The sequence below is a fragment of the Rhopalosiphum padi genome, chromosome 4 (assembly GCF_020882245.1).
Source record: "Rhopalosiphum padi isolate XX-2018 chromosome 4, ASM2088224v1, whole genome shotgun sequence".
NCBI lineage: Eukaryota > Metazoa > Arthropoda > Insecta > Hemiptera > Aphididae > Rhopalosiphum > Rhopalosiphum padi.
This window is the reverse complement of record NC_083600.1, coordinates 49004394-49028356: the sequence shown is the minus strand read 5'-3', so window position 1 is coordinate 49028356 and position 23963 is coordinate 49004394. Positions and strand designations below refer to the sequence as shown.

Sequence of the window (23963 nt, the reverse complement as noted above, 5' to 3'; positions counted from 1 at the left end):
GCATTTAAAAAATCAGAATTTGAATAATTCAAAAATAAAATGGGGGTAAACGTGGTTATATGTATGTGGATGTATCGTTGACGTGTGCACTTAATGATGATTAACATGTTATACAAAAACGATGACGTCAAAATCTCGTAATTATAATACACGACATCATAACTCGTATAATATATATGTAATAATATTAAAATAATAACATCCGATAACGACCTGCAGCCATCCCCTCCGAGCATCGACAAGAAATAAACGTCGAATATAAATAATTGCGGGATCATTAAATACATGTAAGTACGGTGTAGATACACGGAAGATTTTTTCGTATACAATTATAATATGGGAATTTTATGTAAATGTGCTCTCATTTAGTACAAACTACTATGTACATTATACAAATTATAACATTATGATGTAGACTGCAATAGGCACTGAAAGGGATCTGTGGAAATCCCCCTCCAATCATGGTGAATTTAGGAAATCCCTTATTTTTGATTTTCTTTGAGAGTGAAAAAGTCTTATTTTAAATACATCGAGCCCCAGTCCTAGCTATACTGCAGACGTGACAAATAGTATGCACATTCAATATCCACCGACGCGATAGGCCTAGGTGGTAAATTGTTTATTACCAAAATCATTAGCATTATTTTCAATTCTACTATAACTTATTTGCGATTATTTTCAAAGATTTTTTGTACGTGACAACCTAGTTGAAACGCATTGTGCAGCATTTTATTTATATCAAATATCAAAATATATAATAAAATATATAAGCATTTTCGATAATTGTTTTTTTTTTTTATAATTAACCATTATATTATTCGATGATTTTTTTCTTCTTGAACCAGATCTAATATTCAGAAATTTCGAGAAATTTTTAAATGTTTCCAATATTCAAACACAGCAAACAATTGTTTTTTTTTTCAATAAATTTCTATCTTAAAAATTAATTAAAAAAAAACAAAAAAAAAAATCCTCGTATCATCTAATATATTGGCTAGTTCACGACGATAAAATAAACACAATATTATAAATGTGCAGTGTGTTTAGGTGACGCGAGTTACTTTGCATATTTGGCGTTCCGAAACGACCACACGCACATAGAAACTGCGAAAAATCTCTTAAGCCAGATATCTGCATACATATGGACGTATAATAACATAATTGTTGTTTGACGCGTCACTAAACAATAATATATAGCAGTTTGGACGTCGATTAAAAAAAAAAAATGTTAAGTTCAATAATAATTACTGGTGGCTATTATATTTCTCCGCAACAGCCACGTAACACGCAAACATGAATCCTCAGTTTTTTTAAACGCTGTGCGCGCAACAGAATAATATATATATATATAGAGGTTCTCAGACTATGGTATGTACACAGAAGATCAATTTATTAATGTTGGTATGGTAAATAAATACAGTTTTTTATTTTATTTATTAATGTTCATAAATTTAATATGTGAGTGTCAGGTGATAATGGAATACGTTTGCTAATAAATAAATAACAGATAAATTATAAATTATTACAATATTTTTACTAATTCTTAGTTATTGTTTTTAGTGATCAGTATAGTAGAGTGGTACGCGAGTATGCAACTGATTACTTATAAATCATAATACACATATGTGGTAAGCAAAAAAAGGTTTGAGAATCTCTGATCCATTTATTCCATTTATACATAACTTATTTTACCTATTAAATATTATTAATATATTATATAGAAATATACACCTTCTGCGACCGTTCCGGTGAGACTGACAACGTTCACTCAATAATAACAATATTAGTGTTTTAACATTGGCACACGCCAATTTAACGTGTTTTGCGTGGCTCACGGAGAACTTCATTGTATTTATGTAGTATATAGATACGTCAATATACTTGTTAAAAATATTTTCCAAATGCATTTAAAATTGGTTTTTTAATACTTTTTCATTTAAATATTTAAATACTGTGATAGAAATATAAGGTAGTTTAAAAAACACATATTTTGCGTAACTATTAAAATATAACTTATATCTATTAAATATTTTAATTGTTTAACCAATCATAACATGCTCTTTGAAAGGAATAGATTACATAAGGCTGTCTGTAGTATACGCAGTATAATTTATAAAAATATTCAACTATTGGTAATTAATTTAAAATATTTTGACTTGAAGTTTGAATGTAATATTATTCAGGACATTGTTGTTATAACGCATATATTTACTATTCATAGTAGAACAAAAATGTGCGTGTTTACACTCAGATAAATGTATTCCTTGTATAATAATTTAAGACTTGACGATGTGCATACAGGTAAATTAAATGTCGTAATTGTAATTTTTACTATCCAAAAAATAATAATAATAATTGTATCCACTATTGTTTTATGAGTAAGTTTATTTTGTCTGTAAATAATGATACGTGTTCGTGTGTGTGTAAGGATAATGTGTATCCATACTGCTGGCATAAATTTCAAAAGTTATTTTTTCGACCCCTTACCGTGTGTTGGCTATAAAAATTCTCCTCAAGATATAACACGCATGATTTATGTGAAACCGTTTATTTTGACTTTTTCAAATATCAACAATATAATGATACTAACTGATAGGTTGACACGCCGATAACATAATAATATAGGTACCACGAGTACCACCCTATGGTCGTATTTTGAAACTAAAATTGACTTTTTTCGTTTACAATATTAAATGATTTCTTGTCCAAGTGATACACACCTTCACATAAAATAATACGTATAAATAAACCAGCTGCGTAATATTATTTAGGGCAGATCATCAATTATAATTTTTGAAAACGTTTACCAAAATGTAAGTACGTCTTATGTGGCGTTTTAGGTGACCGGTCAAAATATCTCCAGTTAGAGTATATACTCATCAAAATATCTTTTGTACACATTAAATAAGAAAAAATATCTAAACAAATTATTTTTTCTACAAAGAGTGTATAACACAAAATAGTTATAGCTTATAAAATAATTTGAATGATACAAAACTATAAGAGTTCAAAATCTAAGAACCACGTCACCGCAAAATCTTTAGCTTTAAATTGTTTAACTGATTTGTAATTTTGTATTTTTTTACATTTACTTTTATGTAATATCATTATTTATTATATTTTTATGGCTAAAATGTAATATTTTTATATCTTTGTATACTATAACTCTTAACCAACGAATATATATATATATTTTTTACAAGATATTTTGTTGTAAAGATTTTCTTTCAGGAGATATTTTGATCTATAATTACCTGTTTCTACATATGTGCATTTTTAAGAGACAGGAGTTGAATAATATCGATGTACGGTCAAACGTTTATAATAATATAACCTACCGGCTATGTTTATACTATATATATCATACTTGATGCATAGAATTACCGGTGTAATTGTGACCAGAAAAATATATTGTAATAAATTGAATATAATACTATATACATACCGTCGTCGCATGTCGTTGTTTCGGTTAACTCGTAAAAGTAATAGTTTGTAGCAAACGCACGATACAGCCTATATATTATTATTATAATAATAATAAAATATAATAACTATGTGTGGTAGGTATAACAATCCGTCGTTTTAGAACAGCGCCGGTGATTCGAGGGGCGTGTACACAGCGCGGAACAAAAACGGAAATAATAAATATATCTATATACGTACAAAAGGGACAACATACGGGGAAATATGGAATAATAAAAAATTCATTTTTTGTTTCTTTATGCCGAGTCGCGTATTGTTGTGTGCGTTTATAATATATTATAAACGTACACCTCTATACTTAACGGACGGCGTGACAGTCGGGCGATGCCGACACGTCCGTATGATATCCAACTCTATCGGTTTACAGTAAACAATATTTTATAGATAATAAAGGTATAGAGGTACCTATAATTGCAAATATAATAATATGTAATAAAATATATGTATGTATTATATTATTATTCGTTTATACGCGATTAAGCTGAGGCATTCGGCTACAAAGATAATATGATACAAATTACGAGAGATGCATTGACATATTATTTCTTATTTCATTTCATTTCGACCCAAAAAATAATCAGCTTATTTTTAACTATGCATTCGTTTCATTAGGTATATTACTTTATTTCAAACTTTGATTTTAGTTATATACTCACCTTGAAATTAATACAGAACATCTCAAAATCAGGATACTCACACGGCGTTTATAGATTACTCGTTTAGAACATGTTATATTTTATCATCTGCAGAATTGATATATAAATATATATATATAATCTTACTCTTTCAAATTATATGGAAGTATTGACAGCATGTCGAAGAGTGGAGGTTGGCCATGCTGAGATCGATCATACATTAAATTAAAGTATGTCTGCTCGCTTTATGTTGCGTTAATAATTCGGAAATTTGAGCTTTGACCGCAACAATCTTATAGTAATACGTCTTTGGACTTGCGGGTACTTACATGTTTTACTGCTGGTCGTTAGCCGCATCGTTGACGTAGACTACTGCTGAGAAGTGTGTATACGCGATGATAATGTAATATTATATTACGAGATAACGAGGAGTACGTGAATTTGCGCGACCGACACGCATATTAATATTATACTATTATACTTGGACGGACATTGTGTAGTGCTATTCCGAACGCGGAAATAAAACACAGTTACGACAGTAAACCAAGCCGGAACATACCTGTACGACGTGGTGATAAATTGTTCATTACTCGCTCAGCTTAAAGACCATAATATAATACATCGTCAATATAATAATAATATATTACACTACCTATGATAATGTGAGTGTGTGGTGTGTCTGAATACGCGATGGTTGCAGATTTTTACAACGGTGCAATTATAATGGCGACAAATTGTTAAAATCACGCGTTCCAATATAATATTCTAGTACCATCTATACAATATCAGCATTTCCCAAACTGGTGATCCACGAACTCGTCGGTATATTATAATTCCCTTGTTATCCGCGGAGGAAACGTTTTTATAAAACTTGTGTAGATGTATAGACTATATATGACAAAACTGATTTTTAATTAATTAATTATTTATATATACATAGGTACATATTAGAAAAGGTGAAAACACTGTGTTTGACTATTGTTAATCGTACTTATTATCTTGTACTTTATATATTTATCTCTAATGGTATCCAACTCAACCGTGGATAATAAGTCCACGCATAACAAGGATTTACTGAATATTAAAATAATAAATTTATATAAATAACAATATGTACAATTATATCGTCGATATTATCAATAACAGTTAGAAAAATAAATCAGTACGATTATTATTATAATTATTATTTATTTTTGTCATACGTAGTTGACAAGTTAATTTACTTTCTCAAAAAAAAAAAATTTCTCATTAAGTTACAAAAAAAGTTATCATGATTACATTTCGTTACAAAAAGGTTAAAAAATCTTGTGAAAGTTTCGTGCAAATATTCGGAACTTCAGGTGCTGGCGTGACATAGCTATCGAATTAGTTTTATTAGTCAGTATACGGCTGCGCGAGAAATGATTGGCCTAAGAAATAGATAATTATAATTATTATAATTTGGCGTTTGATTTAGCGCCGGCAAATAGATATATAACGCACAATATATGTGTACATTATAATATTATTAAACGGAAGCATTATAAGGGTTTATTATATTTTGTATATATAGATACTCATATTATATATAAAGGAATCCATACTATGAATCAATTGAGCATCGGCGACGACGGCAACGATGTCGACGGCGACGACGTCACAATATCGTACAGCAGGAGTCCCGTCTTGGATTAAACGGCAGACTTGTTTTACAACATAAGAAGCCCGGCTCGGGACGTATTATCATTACATCACCGAGTTCTAATATCATTATGACATTATACGGACGTCGTATAGTTGTTTAATTTTTACGATTTCCCCCCCAAAAAACACACACAAACACATTATTTCATACAGGTATTAGCCACTGTCTTACAGTATATAAGTTCTATTTTATATGTGTATAATATACGTATATTATATACATTAACCCATCGCGATCGTAGTCATTGTTATAATATGCATTATATTTCGTCGTTATCGAGACCTTCGAAAAAAAAAAAAAAATCTAATAATCCGACGACCTCCTTTTAGACATATTATATACACATATATTTAGGTATGCGTACGCTATTATGATATTATTATAAAAATGTATATATTATTATACAGGGCGTCTTTGATAGTAGAAGTGTTGATTATAATACGGCTTCTATTATTCACGCTTTATTGGCATATATAGTACGACCGCACGTCTGCAGTTATAGTCTATTGGTTTTTAAAAATATTTGATATTCTTTATGTCAAATAATATATTTGGTAACGTTTCGGAAAAACGATTATCCTATCATTACGATCACTAACACACATTAATTATTGTCCAAATGACGTTTGCGATCATTGATATTTATCAATAGGTAGGTACTGTCGTAGACCCTACATAAACATGAGACGCAGTGTTCACATTCAAGCGTTCTAATAAAAAGAGCACGTCGGACGACGTTCGGATTTGAAATTCATATTTGTGGAATTTCAGGTATATATACATGTGTTATATTAATTATTGTTATTAATATTCAGTATACACCTGCGAGTCCGCTGAACGGTTGTACGCGCCCGCACAGGGATCGACATGTGCCGTTCGGTGGTCACCAACGATAATATATTATTTATTGTTCAGGAACGGTTTTTCGGATTACCGCATATTAAAGTAAACAATCGGGAGCAGCGGTCAAAGATAATTATACGTTATCGTAAAAAAAAAATTATCATAAAACGTATTTAGTGAGTGATGTATTGTAGGTTTATGTGTGTAATACACATTATAACCAAAACATTCCGGACAGGCGTGTCTATAATAGAAAAATAACACACCATAATAGGTACACTATAATCTCCTTATTCACCGTCGTAGGTGTTTAGTATTATTGATTTCTTAAGTTGAAATTTTATTGTAATTATTTTTGAGGGAAAAAATGTGTATAATAATATACTGTATAACACGCGTATTTCAAGGCATACGTAAACTATATACTGTCTATATACCTTGTGTATGTACTGTACGCTTTTGTAACGATCGTATAATATATATTATATTATTTAACATTATATTATAAATGCAATGTGTTTATATGCGTTTAGTTGCTCAAAGGTGTATTTTATCTTGCGTTAGTGCCTAAATATGTATAAATTGTTATAGTCGCGTCGAGTTTCTCTATTTCTCTCTCTCTCTGTCTCATATTGCGTGGAAAATAAAAATAAGCTAGTCACGTACAAATGATGTCTAAAAATTGCTGTGAACTTAATAATGCACTATATAAAATCCTCAAAAGTTTATTTAAAATCGTATCAATGCAGTAAAATGAAAATATGTAATGTAAAACAATTACCTAAAAAAAAAAATGGAAGTTATAAAAATGAATTCATTATTATTAAATTCAAACTTTCTATTGAGAAAGCCATGCTTTACAATAAACTAAAAAAAATGCACTCTTCTACAAATTCATAGTGTTATCTAGTGTAGTAATACTAAAATCCTAATTATTGGCCCGGTGATTGAATAAAAAAAAGTTATAATAATATAAGTGAAGACCGGATATTGTATCAGCCAATTATACGATTTATGTTGCACGTGTATCAAATTGTACAGGCGTAGCACGCGGCGTATGGCGTTTGATATTAAAAATATTATATTAAAGTGTCGTCGCGATCAGATTTCTGTTATACGGTGACAACTACTGCGCGCTCGTAGGTTTTTATTTATAATATTTACTCCATTTCGTTTAATTCTGTTTGAAATGCAAGTCGTCTAGGAAATTAAATGACAAAAACCGCGTAAAAATACAAAACACTTACACATATATAATACGATATAATAATATATTAACAACAATAATCGAACGAACGATGTATGACGTATCGTGTTATTCAAAGCGCCGCGCCGGTCCAGCGCAGATGGATCGAATCAATCGACGCGATACGCAGCGGAGGCGGCGTAATCGGATTTACCAGACTCCTTTCGTCGTCTTTCGTGTGTATATTTATAATGTACGAAAATTTATAATTTTTTCACTACCTACTCGCTTGTCCACTGACGTCTAAATCGTTTTTACATCACGACAATATATTAATATTTCATCCTATTTCTCCAACCATTTGTAAAATATATTTAAATAACCGTAATACAAACAACATATTAATGTTGCCAAATAATATATTATTATATAATATATTTTGTACTAGATTATTTTTTTGAAGGAAATAGTTGTCTTACGGACAATTTTAAAGAAATACTTTAAAAACGGTTTATGATAAATGTTTTTTTTTTTTATTAATATTTTAAAAATAATAGAAAATTACCTTCATTTTTAAAACCTTTTGATGCTCTGAAAGGGCTAAAGAAAGTCGAGTGGAATGCGGAGTCAAAAATTATTATGATAAAAAAAACAACTCCGATATAATAGGTATTATATATTCTATAATTTTAGGCTTTAAGACTCAGAAATCTTCATTAGAACTCGGTCCATTCACATAATGTAATAATACAATTCCAACGAACATATTTATGTTATATATGTATAATATATTATAGGAAAGATGATATTATTTGTATTCCCGGGTTGATCACGACTATAGTGTGGCAGATAATCGATTCCCTGATGGGGGTGGTTCCACGGGGGCGTGTATAACATATTACAATATACTGTATATTATAATATCAACCAGAATCGTTATTCGTGTATATATATATACATAGGAGTTTGGTCCACGCGGCAGTTATTGGAAAATAGTTTTGGCGTGCGAAATTGATGAACCGATACATGTAGGGCTGCAGTCGAGTATATATACTATATATAATGCATCGATATAGAGGAATGCGCGATGTCGAAAGAGCTGACGGAACAAGAACGCAACAAAAGTACATTCATCATTTGGGTCGTCGTATCGGTATATATCTACTAATCTCGTTTCGGCGCTACACGGCAAAGGGGTGACCGGCGGATGCAGTGGAAAAGTGTCAGACGGTTCCACGGCGCGTGTAATTAATGATGTCGTAAGAATTTGTTTAACGAGCGGCTCTTTCGCGGCCGGCAAAAAAAAAAAAAGAAAAAGAAAAAAATTAAGTGTAAAATTAAAAAAATATATATATAGGATTATAAGTATTATATATATATATATATATAATATTACGATGTGCGTTAACAACAAGCTACCGGTGATGTACGGTTTTCTGTGCGTTTTGATTAAAATATATTATCGTTCTAATCATAAACTACCAGTAGTACTACTGTTTGATTACTGTTCATATTGTAGTTTAACAAGTATACCGATACGTGGTGTTAGAGATATATTTACTACTCGATTTGTTTTAGTAAAATTTTATATTTTATTAAACCTACTATAAATAATATAAATAATAATATTGTTATCAGATCAACCTTGAGATGTAAATTTAACGTAATTTTTCCCCATTCATTTACCGTAAATCTAGCAAATTTTGGTACATTTTTAATATTTTTGCAGATAACATATAGCCACAATATTACACTCTCGCGAAATGTCTTCTTTCTTTTTTTCACAGACGTATTATTTAATTAAAATATTATATTATAAACACCGTAGGTATGTTGGAAAACCATAGCCTATCTCTATAAAAAAAAAAATTATCCTTAAACAAAATTTACAATTTCACATTTTATACCAATCAATATAGTATTATATTTCTAAATATTAATCTATTGTAGACGATTAATTTAAGGTACCACTTTTTAATTTTTTCGGTAAAAAATACGATAAATTTGCCTCACCGATAAATTTTTACCGAGTTAATTTATATAGGGGTTTACATTTCTTGATTGAATATGATGCGATCAACACTTGGCATCTAGTTAGTGAAGTTAGAACGCATAATTAGACAATAATTCCATTTCATAAAAAGGCTATCCATTGAAAAAATTAACTAAGTAAATTTCGTCTTACAATCCAATTTCTAGTTGTTTTTCGTATAACTTTATTGTATATTACTAATCCCATTAACACAATTTATTTCAATGCGTATACGTTTTAGTGTATACTATTGTGTTAATCCTTATTATGCGGAGGATGGTGAAATTACTGGTGAACTCTGACGGTCGCTCTAAGTGTTGTACATATTGAGCCAGTCAGTACGCTGATAAATAATGACTGCCGCATAGTGTATAATATTATAGTAAGTTTTTGGTTGAACGTGTTATTGCGGAATCCCATGCGGCGCGAACTATATAGCCCACGTGCTTATACCCTTTTCGCCGCCTCATCCCCCTTATTAGCTGCGTAGTATCGTTTAGGTATTTCAATATATTGCATTATAACACGGTATAATATATTATGGGCTGTGTGCAATACGCCGTGACAATACACCAAAGTCCGTCACTTTTGACATAATATAAACTATTCGACGAGCCAATAATATCATCTCCACTTCTTTAGCTGTGTATACCATTTCATCGCCGGTTTGAATTAGTTTTCAATCAATTTGTGTTCACCGCAATACATTTGCTTATTGCATGAAAAATTTATAAAAATACATTATTCAAAACCGTAAAATTGATATATTTTATATACCTACTCTATCTACAGGCAGAACCCCGTGAAAATTGTTTTTTTTTTTGTGTACAAAATATCCGAAGTTACACATTTAATCACTTAAGTCTAAAACTTTCAACATTCAAATAAAAGAACAATAACTGTTATTATATAATCAATGAATAATATTTATTAATAATATTCATACCGTTCGTCTATTTGGTAGTCTGCAGGTATACTGTGTATACGATCTTTATTATTAGGCATTATACATAGTTGTCTGTGCCTAAACGTTTCCCACTTTAACCAGGGAAGATTGATATCTTCAACATTAAGTATTTTATATGTATATGGATTGGTATATTACTGAGTTACACATATCAAACAGCTATAACATCACCAATAATAATTCAATGGTAAAGTATAACCAAAATGTCAACAGTAATTAATAATATAAAAAATTGTGTGACTTAATTTTAAGGTAAAATTGTTCACTCGTTCGTATCGAAAATAGAAATATTTTTTTACACTGATTTGTTTTTTCAATATTTTTTTATTGTGATTTAATACATAATATCTATTAATTTAAAATGCTCTCCTGATACACTACTACTATTATGATAAAATGTCTATTATCTGTGGTTATTACTTATTGCCATATATTATGCGGACATAGTCGTATAAAACGAAAAAAAGTGAGTTACGACACTCTTTTCGTTGGGGACGCCGATACGTTATACACACGTCTGCGCAGGTCTTGCATGATACAACGACAATCGATGTATTTTATTATACTTAATAGTTTTTATATATGCATTTTTGCTCTGGCCACATTATATCGTTGATATCCGACCTGCCGCGGTAGTCACCGTATACAATCGTGACGTGTCTCGTAAATAACAGTTATTAAAACGCGCCTGAAACGATAATAATTATTATCGTCACGGCGGCCGTGGTGTAGCGTGGTGCGGTGTGTTGTATAATAAATACATATTATAATGTGTACAAGAGAATATAATATATTATAATTTCGGAAATTTGGATTTGAGAGAGCGTAGGAGACGAAAATTCAATCGTGGTTCGACCTCACGTATAGCGTTTTGGTAACAGGTAAAAAAAAAAATTATTCTACTTAACGTACGTTTTTTGATAATGACATATAAACATGCATATTTTAAAATATTTTGTTTAATTATTGTATAGTATAAACAACGTATACCTAAGTGAAAATTTTCAAAAATGGAGCTGAACTATACATCTGGGCATGTTTGGTGAATCATCCCGCAGGGCATAATAAGAACGTCAGTACGTTATTACCGATAACACGAGACAGTATTTTGTTATACTTATGTTCGTCAAGTCTTTCGCGCAATGGATTCGTACAAATCAACTTCATAAATTTGAACTACGCGATCGATGTCTAATCGTCGGAGACGCTAATAATGTATAGTTGTTGTGTATAGCGTGATCCGATAGAGAATTCTTATATTTTTATATTATATATTAATATAAAACGATACCCGCGCGCGCGATCCCGTAATGTGTATGTGTGTGTGTGTCTGTGTGTGTGTGTGTGTCTGTGGATCTGTGTGTTATAATATTATTATACACTGACGCGACACGCAATCCCAGAGCCCAGAGCGGTCACGATCTCCCGAAAAAAAAAAACCATAGTCTCGTAAAAACCAGTAGTCGCTCCCATCGTCGTCCTATACGATCCGTAATAAGGTCGATATTATTATATACCTACCTGTATATTTAATAATATTATACATTAATCGAATCGTTAAATGAACATTATATGTATACTGCGCATTATACGAATCTGGACGATTGGTATCGGAATTATAATTACATACGTCGTCTGCTGCTGCAACAGTGATGGTGCAGTAGTATAATATATACGCATGTACAACTGGCGGCGGCTAATATTATTATTAATATATTTATGTGTTTAGCATGCGATAAGCCGTCGTGGGGTGTAATTATAACGCGCTCGCGTTGGTTCACCTCTGAGGTTTTCTTATTATTATTAAAAAAAAAAAAAAAAAAAATTATAATAATACATCGAAATCCGTTTGATTTCGACCCCACGTGTATTACATATGTATAAATACGCGATGATATACATCATACAAGGCCATAATAAAAACCTATTACAATCAATGTGCTCGTTCGCATTAAAAATAATATGCAAACTATGATGAGATTAAAATATTAATAAACAATTTTAATTTTAATTTGTTCTTTGTCCATAGCCCATAGGTTCTAGCCTATATTGTATGCAAATAGGTTATATGATATTGAAAAATATTTATTGTATTTTTATAATTTTTAAATCGAAACTGCGTTTATTGTTTTGTATCTTAAAATATTTTATCTCTGAATTTAACGACATTATAGGGATGCAATGTAATATTTAAAATACCTACCCAGATATTAACAGAGAAATACAGTTTACTCAAATTATTCACCCAAATTTCCAGAAAGTATTTAGAAAATTTTTAGTTTTTATTCTAAAAATGTTAAGTAATTTTAATTAATTTTTTAGCAATTTTAAATAAAATAAAAATGTTTCGCTCTCTGACCTATGATCAATAGGTAATATTTCTAGCTTTAAGTTTGATAATAAATCATTTCATTCTAATATATTCAAATTAACAATATAAGATAGCAGGTTTTGCTAAACGAAAATTGACCATGTTACGTGGGTCAGAGAATAAAAAAATAAACTAACATCATCTTGATCATGCGATCGGATCACGTAGAATGAAATAAAAATAAAAATAGTAGGTAGATATATATAGCTATTATATAGCTTCCTATACCTATTAATTTATGTAATTTATGTACACTGCTTCATGCGACACGTACCTATACACTGTACAGTTTTGACGTAGTTTTCTACAACACGTATTTATACATATTATTAGATTATGTTTCGTATAAAATGCTGTCGTTCGATGTTTACGTGCAATTCAATATTTTAATCGATTTTCGACGGGTGGCCTGCAGACGACGGGAAATAAATATTCTTAAAACGTCGACCGCACGCACGAAACCAAATCGTTCAGACGTTCAGATCGTATTTTTGGCCGGTCCTTTTTTGATAAATTGCTTATGACATTCGGTTGACGATAATATGACGATTTCTGAGTGAATTAATAATAAAGCTCACGAGCGCGACAGATGAAGGATATATGGAAAAATAACACGTGTTTCATTAAAATTACATTAGTCCACTTGGCAGTCGGCCACACGTCATACACAAATAATATATGTACATACTTATTCTTTTCTTAATACCAGGCCGTTAGAATTATAATAATAATAATAATAAAAATAATAGTAATAGAATATAACGCCAGCTAGTTTATTATTAATTAACAGGCGCGTGGTTACGCCAATTTCTGAGTTGTTGACGCCTTCGAATCGACTCGGCAATAAAACGATAAAATATAATAATATGATGTCGTCGAATGGAAAATCGAGAAGACTCTTTGTATCCGATAAAAATACCACACCAGAGCATTTTTAAAGTGAATTCGTGCATATGAACTCAGTATGTTTATATTCGAATACTATTTGTTGAAATTTAAACAAGTATTATAATATTTCCGAAAAGTCCTGATCGATAACGTCTCCATGATATCATTTTGTAATATACATATAGGCGTCTGGCGTAGGTACCTATACTATTATAATACAAATATGAAATATTGAATAATATATGCAGAATCGGTTAAAAGTACGATATAACTTTTATATAATATTATTATAATTATTAATAGGTATTGTGATTATGTATATTTTATCACGGAGTTCGATGTACGGTTATGTTTGCTTTTATTATTTTATTTATGACGCGACAGATTCAAATGTTTAAAGATATTTCCGCGGGGGACTATTACAATGTGTAAATGGTATTATGTTATATTATGAACTCGATGAACCACAGAAGGGTTAACTGCCGGATACTGTACCATAGTAATATCGTCTGTACCACGCCGGTGCCTCATTTCTGACATAAATTAAAATATTAAAGATTGAAAACGGTCGCTTCACGCACAAAAGATAAAGAAAAATTATTGTTATTCGATCGTATCTCGTACCTATATTATTCTGTTTCTTTGACATCGAAAACGCGACCAAAAGAATATTATTAGTATATAGAAGAAAACGCCGCTGTCGTTGTTCCATCTGTATAGTCGCTCGATGCCCACTCGACCTATGAGTTCCAATAATATATTATTTAACGCAGCTGCACGCCTGACCGATTCTGTTTGAATAATTATAAATTGTCGTTGTATAATATAATATATTGTTGTATCGAATAAACACATAGTATTATATATTATAAATAAAAATATTTTATTATTCTTGTTCGATGTTTATATTATTATAAAAAAACGTGTTTATACTGTTGAAATCGTAATTTTATTGGAATTAATAAAAATGTGGTATTATGAAAGCTTTATTGTCGAGAAAAAAATCCGTTCTTATAAATCTAACATAGAATGTAGAATGACGAGTAATACTATGTTCCAAAGTCTCACACTCTTCGTCATTCTTTATCGCCACCTTCACCCTCTTTATCTTGCACATCATATACAACTTATATTACTTCATATTACGTTCTACTATACTACTTAATTATATTATTACAGACTATTATTATTATATAATTTTTTTTCTTTACATTATTCGAAATTCATATATATTACTTTACTTAAATATTAACAAATAATGCACGAATTAGTAAAACAAAATTTGCTAAGAATTCAAAAATGAAGTGTTAACGGAAAAATTCTTACTCTGGCCAAAACATAATTTAAAATGATTTAATTCACCAATAGTATAGTATTTGAATTCATTAAATTAACGTATGACGTTTTTGATTATCCACAGCTGAATAGTGAACCTTCGTCTGAGTTAGATAAACAACAGCGCAACGCGCAGACAGAACAAGTAAAGATGGCCGCCACTGAAGCCGGAAGCCCGAGACGACTGGGACTCAATCTCAATCTGTCCGTACAGCCACACGCGACCGCTTATCACTGGCCGCACTCGACAGTGGCCGAAGACACGTCACCATCCCGGTCCAAGGGCTGCACGGACGAAGATGATGACGACGACGAAGACGATCGTGACATGGACGACCGCGATATGGACGACGATGAAATGATGATGGACTGTCGGCAGGACGAGGATTGTTCGCCCGAGGATGAACAAGACATTTTGGAAATGCAGGTAAAATGCGATAAAAACACGAAACGTGGTGTAGTGCACGTATTCAAAAATACACTCGAGTAGCGATAACTCAAAGTTGCAGGGAGATAAAAATTCGCTTTGAGATATGTATTATTCGAGTTATCAGCTAACTCGAATTTATATCAATCTATATAATATACAGTGTACTCTCGACTATCCGCAGAATAGGGTGGAAGTGCATCCACGGATAAGCCAACTCCGCGGATAATCCGCCAAATCAAAATTAGGAATTAAGCGTATCAACAATTACCAAAAAGTATTAATATATCAATATATGTAATAAACAAGCGTATTGTATTTTACGTCGTTATCGAGTAATCGGCTATCACAACCCAATTAAACCGATAATGATGTATAATGTAAAGATATATGTATACTTTTTTATTTGTAAACATGTAGGTATGTAGACGATTTCGCGGAACACAACGGATGGTCCGCTCGCGGATAATCGAGATGAGTACAATGTAATTTATATTTATAGGGAAGTAACAAAATAAAAATTCGAGTTGTCAAGTTTTTCGAGTTATCGGGAATCGACTGTATATCATATATACATACGTACACGAGATTGTATGTTTTTCGTCGTTAAAATTGTATTATTATTATTTTACAGCGCGAGGAACGCGAAACCCTCAATCAGCTCGCCAGGCAATTGGCATCTGGTTCGCGGCTCATAACCCCGATGCTCCAGCATCTAGTGTACCAACACCCAGGACTATCCGTACAACCGTCACCGATGCACCAACAGCAACTGCAACAGCAGCCGTCCTCCGTGGCCGTGTCATTGACAACGGCCGCGCTCAACAGACACGCGACGGCTGCCGCTGCTGACCTGTCGCCAAAGTCCAGTCACTCGGGTGACGTGCCAATGTCCGGCGGTCGTTCCACTGAAGTTCAGTCACCGTCCGCGGCTCGGAATAACGAGGCGCAGTCATGGACGTTCGAAGAACAGTTCCGACAGGTCAGTGACGTTGTAAAATATATAAAATATACAGAACCTATCACCTTTATTGTGCCATCAATAATATACATATAAATATATACCTTTTCTATTTAAAATATAATTTTTGGGACATCAAAACTGCGTCAATGTGCTGGAAAGCCTAAAAACTACGATTGAAATATGTAATTTCGTATAATGTTTGGTTGACTTAAACTGGAAATAAAAATATATGTAGAACGTTGAAAGTTTAACAGACAATAACATTTTCATTATTAAACGTTTAAAAAGTAATTTAAATAGATATGCATATGCAATAAGAAGGATTATGCACTACAATCTCTATGAAGCACAATTATTGTATATTTGTATATTCGCAGCTTATCATATTTTGATGATATATGTACCTATATCATATTATTATTTTTATATTATTAAAACTTAATTACTTAATATTATAATTTTAAATTCGATGACACAGTTGTAGGTACCTATATAAAATAAATTAATAGTTGATTTGGTGGTATATAGAATGGTTACTAATGCTCAGATCCCTTTTTTTTGAATATATATTTTATATTATATCAGACTTCTTTTGGGAAAGGAATGGACTTGCATAAAAATAATACTGCGGAGAAAATAATAATACGCATATAAACCGAACGGGAATTCGAAAAAAAAACATAATATTATACAATCGAACACTTATGTTTAAATCATGTAGGACTTTCTAATGAACTTATTTCTATGAAGATGTTTCTGATACTTCTGCACGGTCTCGTATGAATCCACAAGCGTGTGTTATCGATTACGAGGTCTTTAGCATAGCTATAATACCGTAAAGCTGAGCGCGTCTTAACTAGCTCCATATTATACAAAATAAAGTTACACGACCGACGATTATTATCATAATATATTATCATAGTATGGCCGTGACTAATACTATATCGGTCCAGTCGGTTGTATTTTCGAACAGCAGCGCAGCTGATATCGTGTGGTTTACACTTGAGTGAGACTTATTTTATGTTCCTACTTCGGACCGCACACGAAAATCCTCGAACATCGTCGCGCGTCGCTCGTAACAATTACACGCATTACGCCACACTGCCATAGATTAAAATAATATACGCTCGAAAACGTGGAAAGTATAAAAATCATTAATATAATATTATACATGCGTATTTCAATCTATTTTCAGTAAAAATAATCCCGCGTGGGTTACCCGTTGCGTGCTCTAAACCGATCGGACGCAGTGCTTCGCGAGTATCCGTACCAGATATATAATCCGAGAGTCGGGACACACTATAATGTTTTATAATTATTTGACAAATAATAATTAGATGCCTATTATAATGCAGTGTAGTCGGGTGAACACATTTCTTAATCCTTTGACGAGAGTATAACGAAGTTTAAGACACTAATACGAGTGAGGCTTTTTATTCATTATATACAGGGCTTGCTCTAATTTTAAAGTTATCAAAATGTATTAAATATTTATACAGTTAATAGTAATGCATTTCAAAAAGCAAAAAAAAAATTCGCTTATTATTTTTTTTTGATGATCACATTTACATATTTTTACATTCAAAATTATAGTAAATTTATTTTTGATTTATGTAAATTTAAAATTAGGTATACAAAATAATCCTCTATTCTTTGCAACTAAAATAAATGGTAAATAATATAAAATAACTACAGGCTACTTTATTTATTAGATAATATGAATATTGATCATGCATTCATTGCACTGCCGCGAGATTAAAACCTCAAATAAATAACTTAATATTATTTATTATTTTTATCTTTATTTGTATGATGTTTTTATTAACTTTATAAATTACAATATCATTTTATCTAGAGGTGACAACACGCGTCTTGTACCTGTACTACACAGGGTGATTTTTTCGTTGAACCATTCGCCAGTTAATAGCTATAATATCTCATGAAACATTCAAATCGTACATAAATATAATGTTTACGTTCGTCTGAAACCTGATTATAATAATGGTTTGTCGTATAATTATAATTTATTTTTTCTGACACTTGACTGGTAGATCGTTGGCATGGAAGTCTAGACATTTCTTTTCTATTGCTACGTGTTAAGTGAATATATATTATAATGTATACCTATTTACGAATCGTTTTCAGAAGAAATTATATATGCAACGGATTTGTGCGTCAACTCGAACGTCGACTGATTCTGCACGCCAAAACTATTATCACCGAGTATATTCATAATAATTAAAATAATGATACGTATATGTACGCGATGAGCAGATCATTTGAGAGGGGGTGTATGTGTATGAGGGGGAGGGTTATTCGAGTGATGTTGCCCGCTCACTTTCTCCACGCCCGAGAACCCGCAGGTCCGAGCACGAGCGGAGCACGCGGGCGGGCGCCGATACATCATCCGCCGCTGTGCGACCGACCTAACCTAACCGACGCGGCGCGTGCCCAGAGATAAACGGCGTGCCAGAAGACGTGACCGCCTCGGCATGCCAGTCGGCTGATAATCCGTTTCGCCCGAAACAAGTGGCGTCCACTCGTGCAACCATTACATAATATTATTATCCCGTTCGACCCGATGAGGCGTTAGTAGTATTTTCAATACTATTCGATATCGGCGGCTCCGAGAAACACTTATGAGTTTATTTTATTTAAATTTAATAAATAAATTAGGCCATATTATATAATATGAGAACAAAGTGTGGTTGATTGTATTTTTTTAAACCACCCGCTATAGTACAACAAACTTAGTGCTTATATGTTTGCGGGATATATACCTGGTATAGTAATAAAGATAATAACAGACATAACGCACGGACTGAATATCTGTCTATTCCTTGCGGGGGTGGTTTTTTTGTTTTAATACGTTTATCAATGTTATACGCGCGATGGGCATCTGTACGACAGCAGCGTCAGACGGATATCGTGATAAGTGCGCAGAGTCTGCTATCATCGTAGGTAGGTAGGTGTACAATAATATCATAATATTATGACAATAAACAATAATAATAATATAATTTATCACCGCATCGCAATATGATTATATTGTATTAATATAATGGTCGTACGTCGGACGTTAACGAAACGGTGAACACACATTCAGCGGCGATTGTACCACTCTCGGACGAGAAATATTAGGTACACGGCTCCTACCCCACGACTAATTGTTCGTTGTGTGGGACACGACCTTTTTGAAAACGCTCTCTTGTCCGCGCGTAAACTGATTTCGAGACGACCCCGCAGAGCCGCCACTGCGCACACCAAATTAATAACGCTATGATGACGACAACTACGTCTGTGCCACTCGGACAATGCGTAACATCTCGCGGTTATTACATTACATTATCGTCGTCATTATCGTGTATAGACGCGCACGCATTAAAATATGCATGCGCGCAGGTGACTGTTGGGAGATTTCCACGCGTCTATCTCGGACCGGAGTTAGGTCACAACGCGTTATTGTGATGATTATATTCACACGCCGCCAGCCAGACGAATTTCGATCTGTTGTCACCGACCCGATTCTTGTCCCTTTTCCCCTTTCGTTTTCATTTCATTGTTTCTCGTCTCTGGACGGTTTTTTCGTTTTCACCTGCCCCACGGTCCGCGTTTCTCATCGCGAGACACATGACGTGCGATGCAGTCTGATTGCATTTACTATAATGTATACGGGTCGTTGATCCACACTCGTCCACCGCACAATATTATAATATAATACGTTCTCTTATATGTACTGTACCTATACGATACAATTAATATCAATCTGAATACACACACACACACACATCGCTTGTAACATAATATGTACTTGTTAAACTACTGCTCAGTATGCTGTACACAATGTCCATGAGTGCAACCCGCGAGGGCTACCGCGGCATGTGGGGGATGAAAAATGTTCGCGTCGAACCCACCCGAGTGTAACTCTGCGGCATCCATCCAACCTACCTATACTTAAGCATATCACGTGGTCGTTTTAACTTTTTTTTCGTATTTTAATCGTTTTTTTTTTATTCTCAAGATTTAATAATGTTTAATGAATTACATAACTGTATCTAGTCTGTAAAGCGTTCATATCACACCATACTCCATTCCATACTCATATAAGTACATATAGGCACTTTTATCAAAAAGTTTTTAATCGCATCTCTGCAATTGTAAGAGAACGCTACACCCAAATGTTTTGTTGTCTCCGTCTTAAAAAACATTATAAAATAGTAAGTTTAGTATAACCGATTTTATGTTGTTAGCTTTAATATTAGATGTTATTAATCTATTATAAAAGTTAAAGGTACCTAAGAACATTATCTGTGATTGAACATTGGCTTTTTTCGATATTTTAATTTTTGAGCCTGATATAATAAGTATTTAAAATTTTAACAATACTCATATTTATCGCTCTTATATTTAATCTAATAATACAAAATCGGTTTAATTGAACGAAAATTGTCTATCTTGTATATTTATAAGACAGAGACATAACAGGTGGGCGTAGCGTTCTCTTAGTGGAACACTTCATCATAATATATACACACTGTTGTCACGTCACGCGTATTGTATTAATGTAATAATTTATTATCTTTATTGAATTTTATGAAATATTTTAAGTTTTAACGGACAATTTCTTTAATATACTCGTAAAGTCGTAATACTATTATAGTATTATATGATTATTATGTGTGTGAAAAGATTTTCTTTTAAAAAGTAAAATCGATCGATTGATGTTTACAATTTATAATCGACGGGTGTTTAATGCGTCCAAATCGTTTCGAAATTTGCATTCCTAATAAAATCGGAATATGATATTTTATTATATATATATATAAACTTAGGGTGACAAGTGTGATCCTGTATACTGCAATACTAGGCCACCAGTCGCCCGACGACGGAATTATATTGTATACCGCTATAATACTATACGTATAGCGTCCCTCTGTTTACGGTCTTATCTTTGTCAATAGGGGATATTGCATTATACACTTTGAAATCCTTAAACTTTATCATCGTGCATATTGACCTTGAATTGCTTCTAACATCCATATAACTATATACGTAGATATATAAATAAACGCCGTATAGGGGTGAAAAAGCGATAACATGGCGTATATAATTGAAAAACGGAATAGCATATAATATATATATGGCAGTGCGGACGACCAACAGAAATTAGATCCTCTTTTCACCACAGTTTTCATATTATCTCGGCATAAAACGTTTTATTATATGAAAGGATAAAGCAATTAACCTAGTTCGTCAGCCACTAATCGTTTTCGGTCCGAGAACTTCTCCAAAGCTCCTAAACGATTTAGAACAATTTTCACGAATTGAAGAAATAACTTTGTATGGAATTCTTATTGATTTACTTGATACTACGTCGACTCGTGTGTCCCGACACCTAATAGACTCTACGCTTTGTGCTCTAGATAATTTAGAAAGAAAAAAATATGTATTACTATAAAATATAAATGCATTATTTGTTAATAAGTAATATTAGAAATAAGTTAAAGACATTTGAGGCTCGTGGTGCCCTTAGATACATTTGGTATATAATTATTCTATTATGGAGACGATATTATAACTTTGCGTTGGTATGTGTTATGATTAAAAATAGCTTGGGATAAAAAATGTTACTCAAAATATACTTTTTTTTAATTAATATTATTATTATTACTACCTAGCATTGGTTATACAGCTATACATATAACTATTTACTAGTTCTCACTTACATTACTTTTTTCATACATTTTATTCTCAATTTAACCGTGCAGTAGTGTGTACGTTGTATTATTAATTATTATTAGATATGTAAACATACGAACATTTCAACCTATAACTTCTATATAAGTACATGATATTATACATATTTAATCATCACATCATGTTAATAACAAGACGAGATTTTGATAGGACCCGTGTCAGAGAGAATCGGCTGAGATGACCGATTATTTATTCGGCCAGTCGAATAGTTATGATAAAAAAAACTTAAAATTCTTCGTTCTACATATTATCATTATATCCCACGCTGTGGCCGCAGTTAATCGGCTGCGATTATTCATTGTCCGTTATATAATTGGACGAAAGCAAAAAATAGAAAATAAAAATATTATATATTATCGGCGGCCGGGGAAACAGATGAGCGTATTATTATAACGACGACGATTCCCGTGCTTCTCGAGATTGACGATCAATCAGCTCGCTCGTATGTGTGTGGATATAAACCGCGATTAACGCGTTCGAGATTTCGTTTAGTATTATTATTATTTTCTCGTCTAATCAATATTTTCCATATACAATATGCTTATATATATACACGTGAGTGTATGTGTATGTGGTGGGCGTACGGTCCATCAGTCAACGACGCGGCTACAGCAGTCGGATCGCGGGCAAGTATATACGTATAATACGATGGTAGTATACGCGTGTTACATTATACAACAAAAATATAAGTTTGCTGACGAGCAATATCCCGATAGTATAACATTATAAATTATTATTATAATGTTAATATACTTAGATTTTATTATGCATACAGAAATAAATATACATATACGGACATTATAATAATAATATATTAATAAGTCAACGACCGTCGCGCCACATGTGCGTATAATAATGTGTAATATACTAATATGTTTATTATAATATTTATCATGTAGGTAATATGTAAATGTTAATAAACGGGTACGAGAAAAATGATAACCTCAAATAATGCCGATAACAACAATAATAATAATAATAATATACTATGATAATATTGTAATGTCGTGTTTGGCCAAAGGCGCCATATACGATTTTTCGAAATATCGCCGCGCATACCGTCCTTCAACCGCGTTTACCCGAGACCGAATTCGAATAGTATGGACACTCTAGTGGATATACACTACTATGTATTAACATTATACAATGTATGTGCGCGCGTACGGGCGTATTCGATTTTTCTTGTCTAGACCATTAGAACGGGAATATGCAGGTAGATATTTTTTTTGTTTCGAACCCGAAATATTTATAATAACGAGACATTTATTTGGTCTACACGCGATGATATTATACCCACGACGTTGTATTATAATAGTTGTATTATTAGTATAATATTACTTAAAAAAAATAAACAACGATATAAAGACCCTATTTATATTAATTATTATTAT

The 23963-nt window shown here is 32.2% G+C and overlaps 1 protein-coding gene across 1 annotated transcript in view; it reads left to right on the top strand.

Annotated features, from left to right (window-relative positions):
• The window catches only part of LOC132929276 (AT-rich interactive domain-containing protein 3A-like), an 81819-nt gene that overhangs the window by 9143 nt on the left and 48713 nt on the right, over positions 1 to 23963 (top strand). Inside the window, exons 2-3 of the mRNA XM_060994519.1 lie at positions 15510 to 15851; positions 16486 to 16833. Of these exons, the coding sequence (XP_060850502.1) occupies positions 15510 to 15851; positions 16486 to 16833 (690 nt within the window). The remainder of the gene's footprint in view (positions 1 to 15509; positions 15852 to 16485; positions 16834 to 23963) is intronic.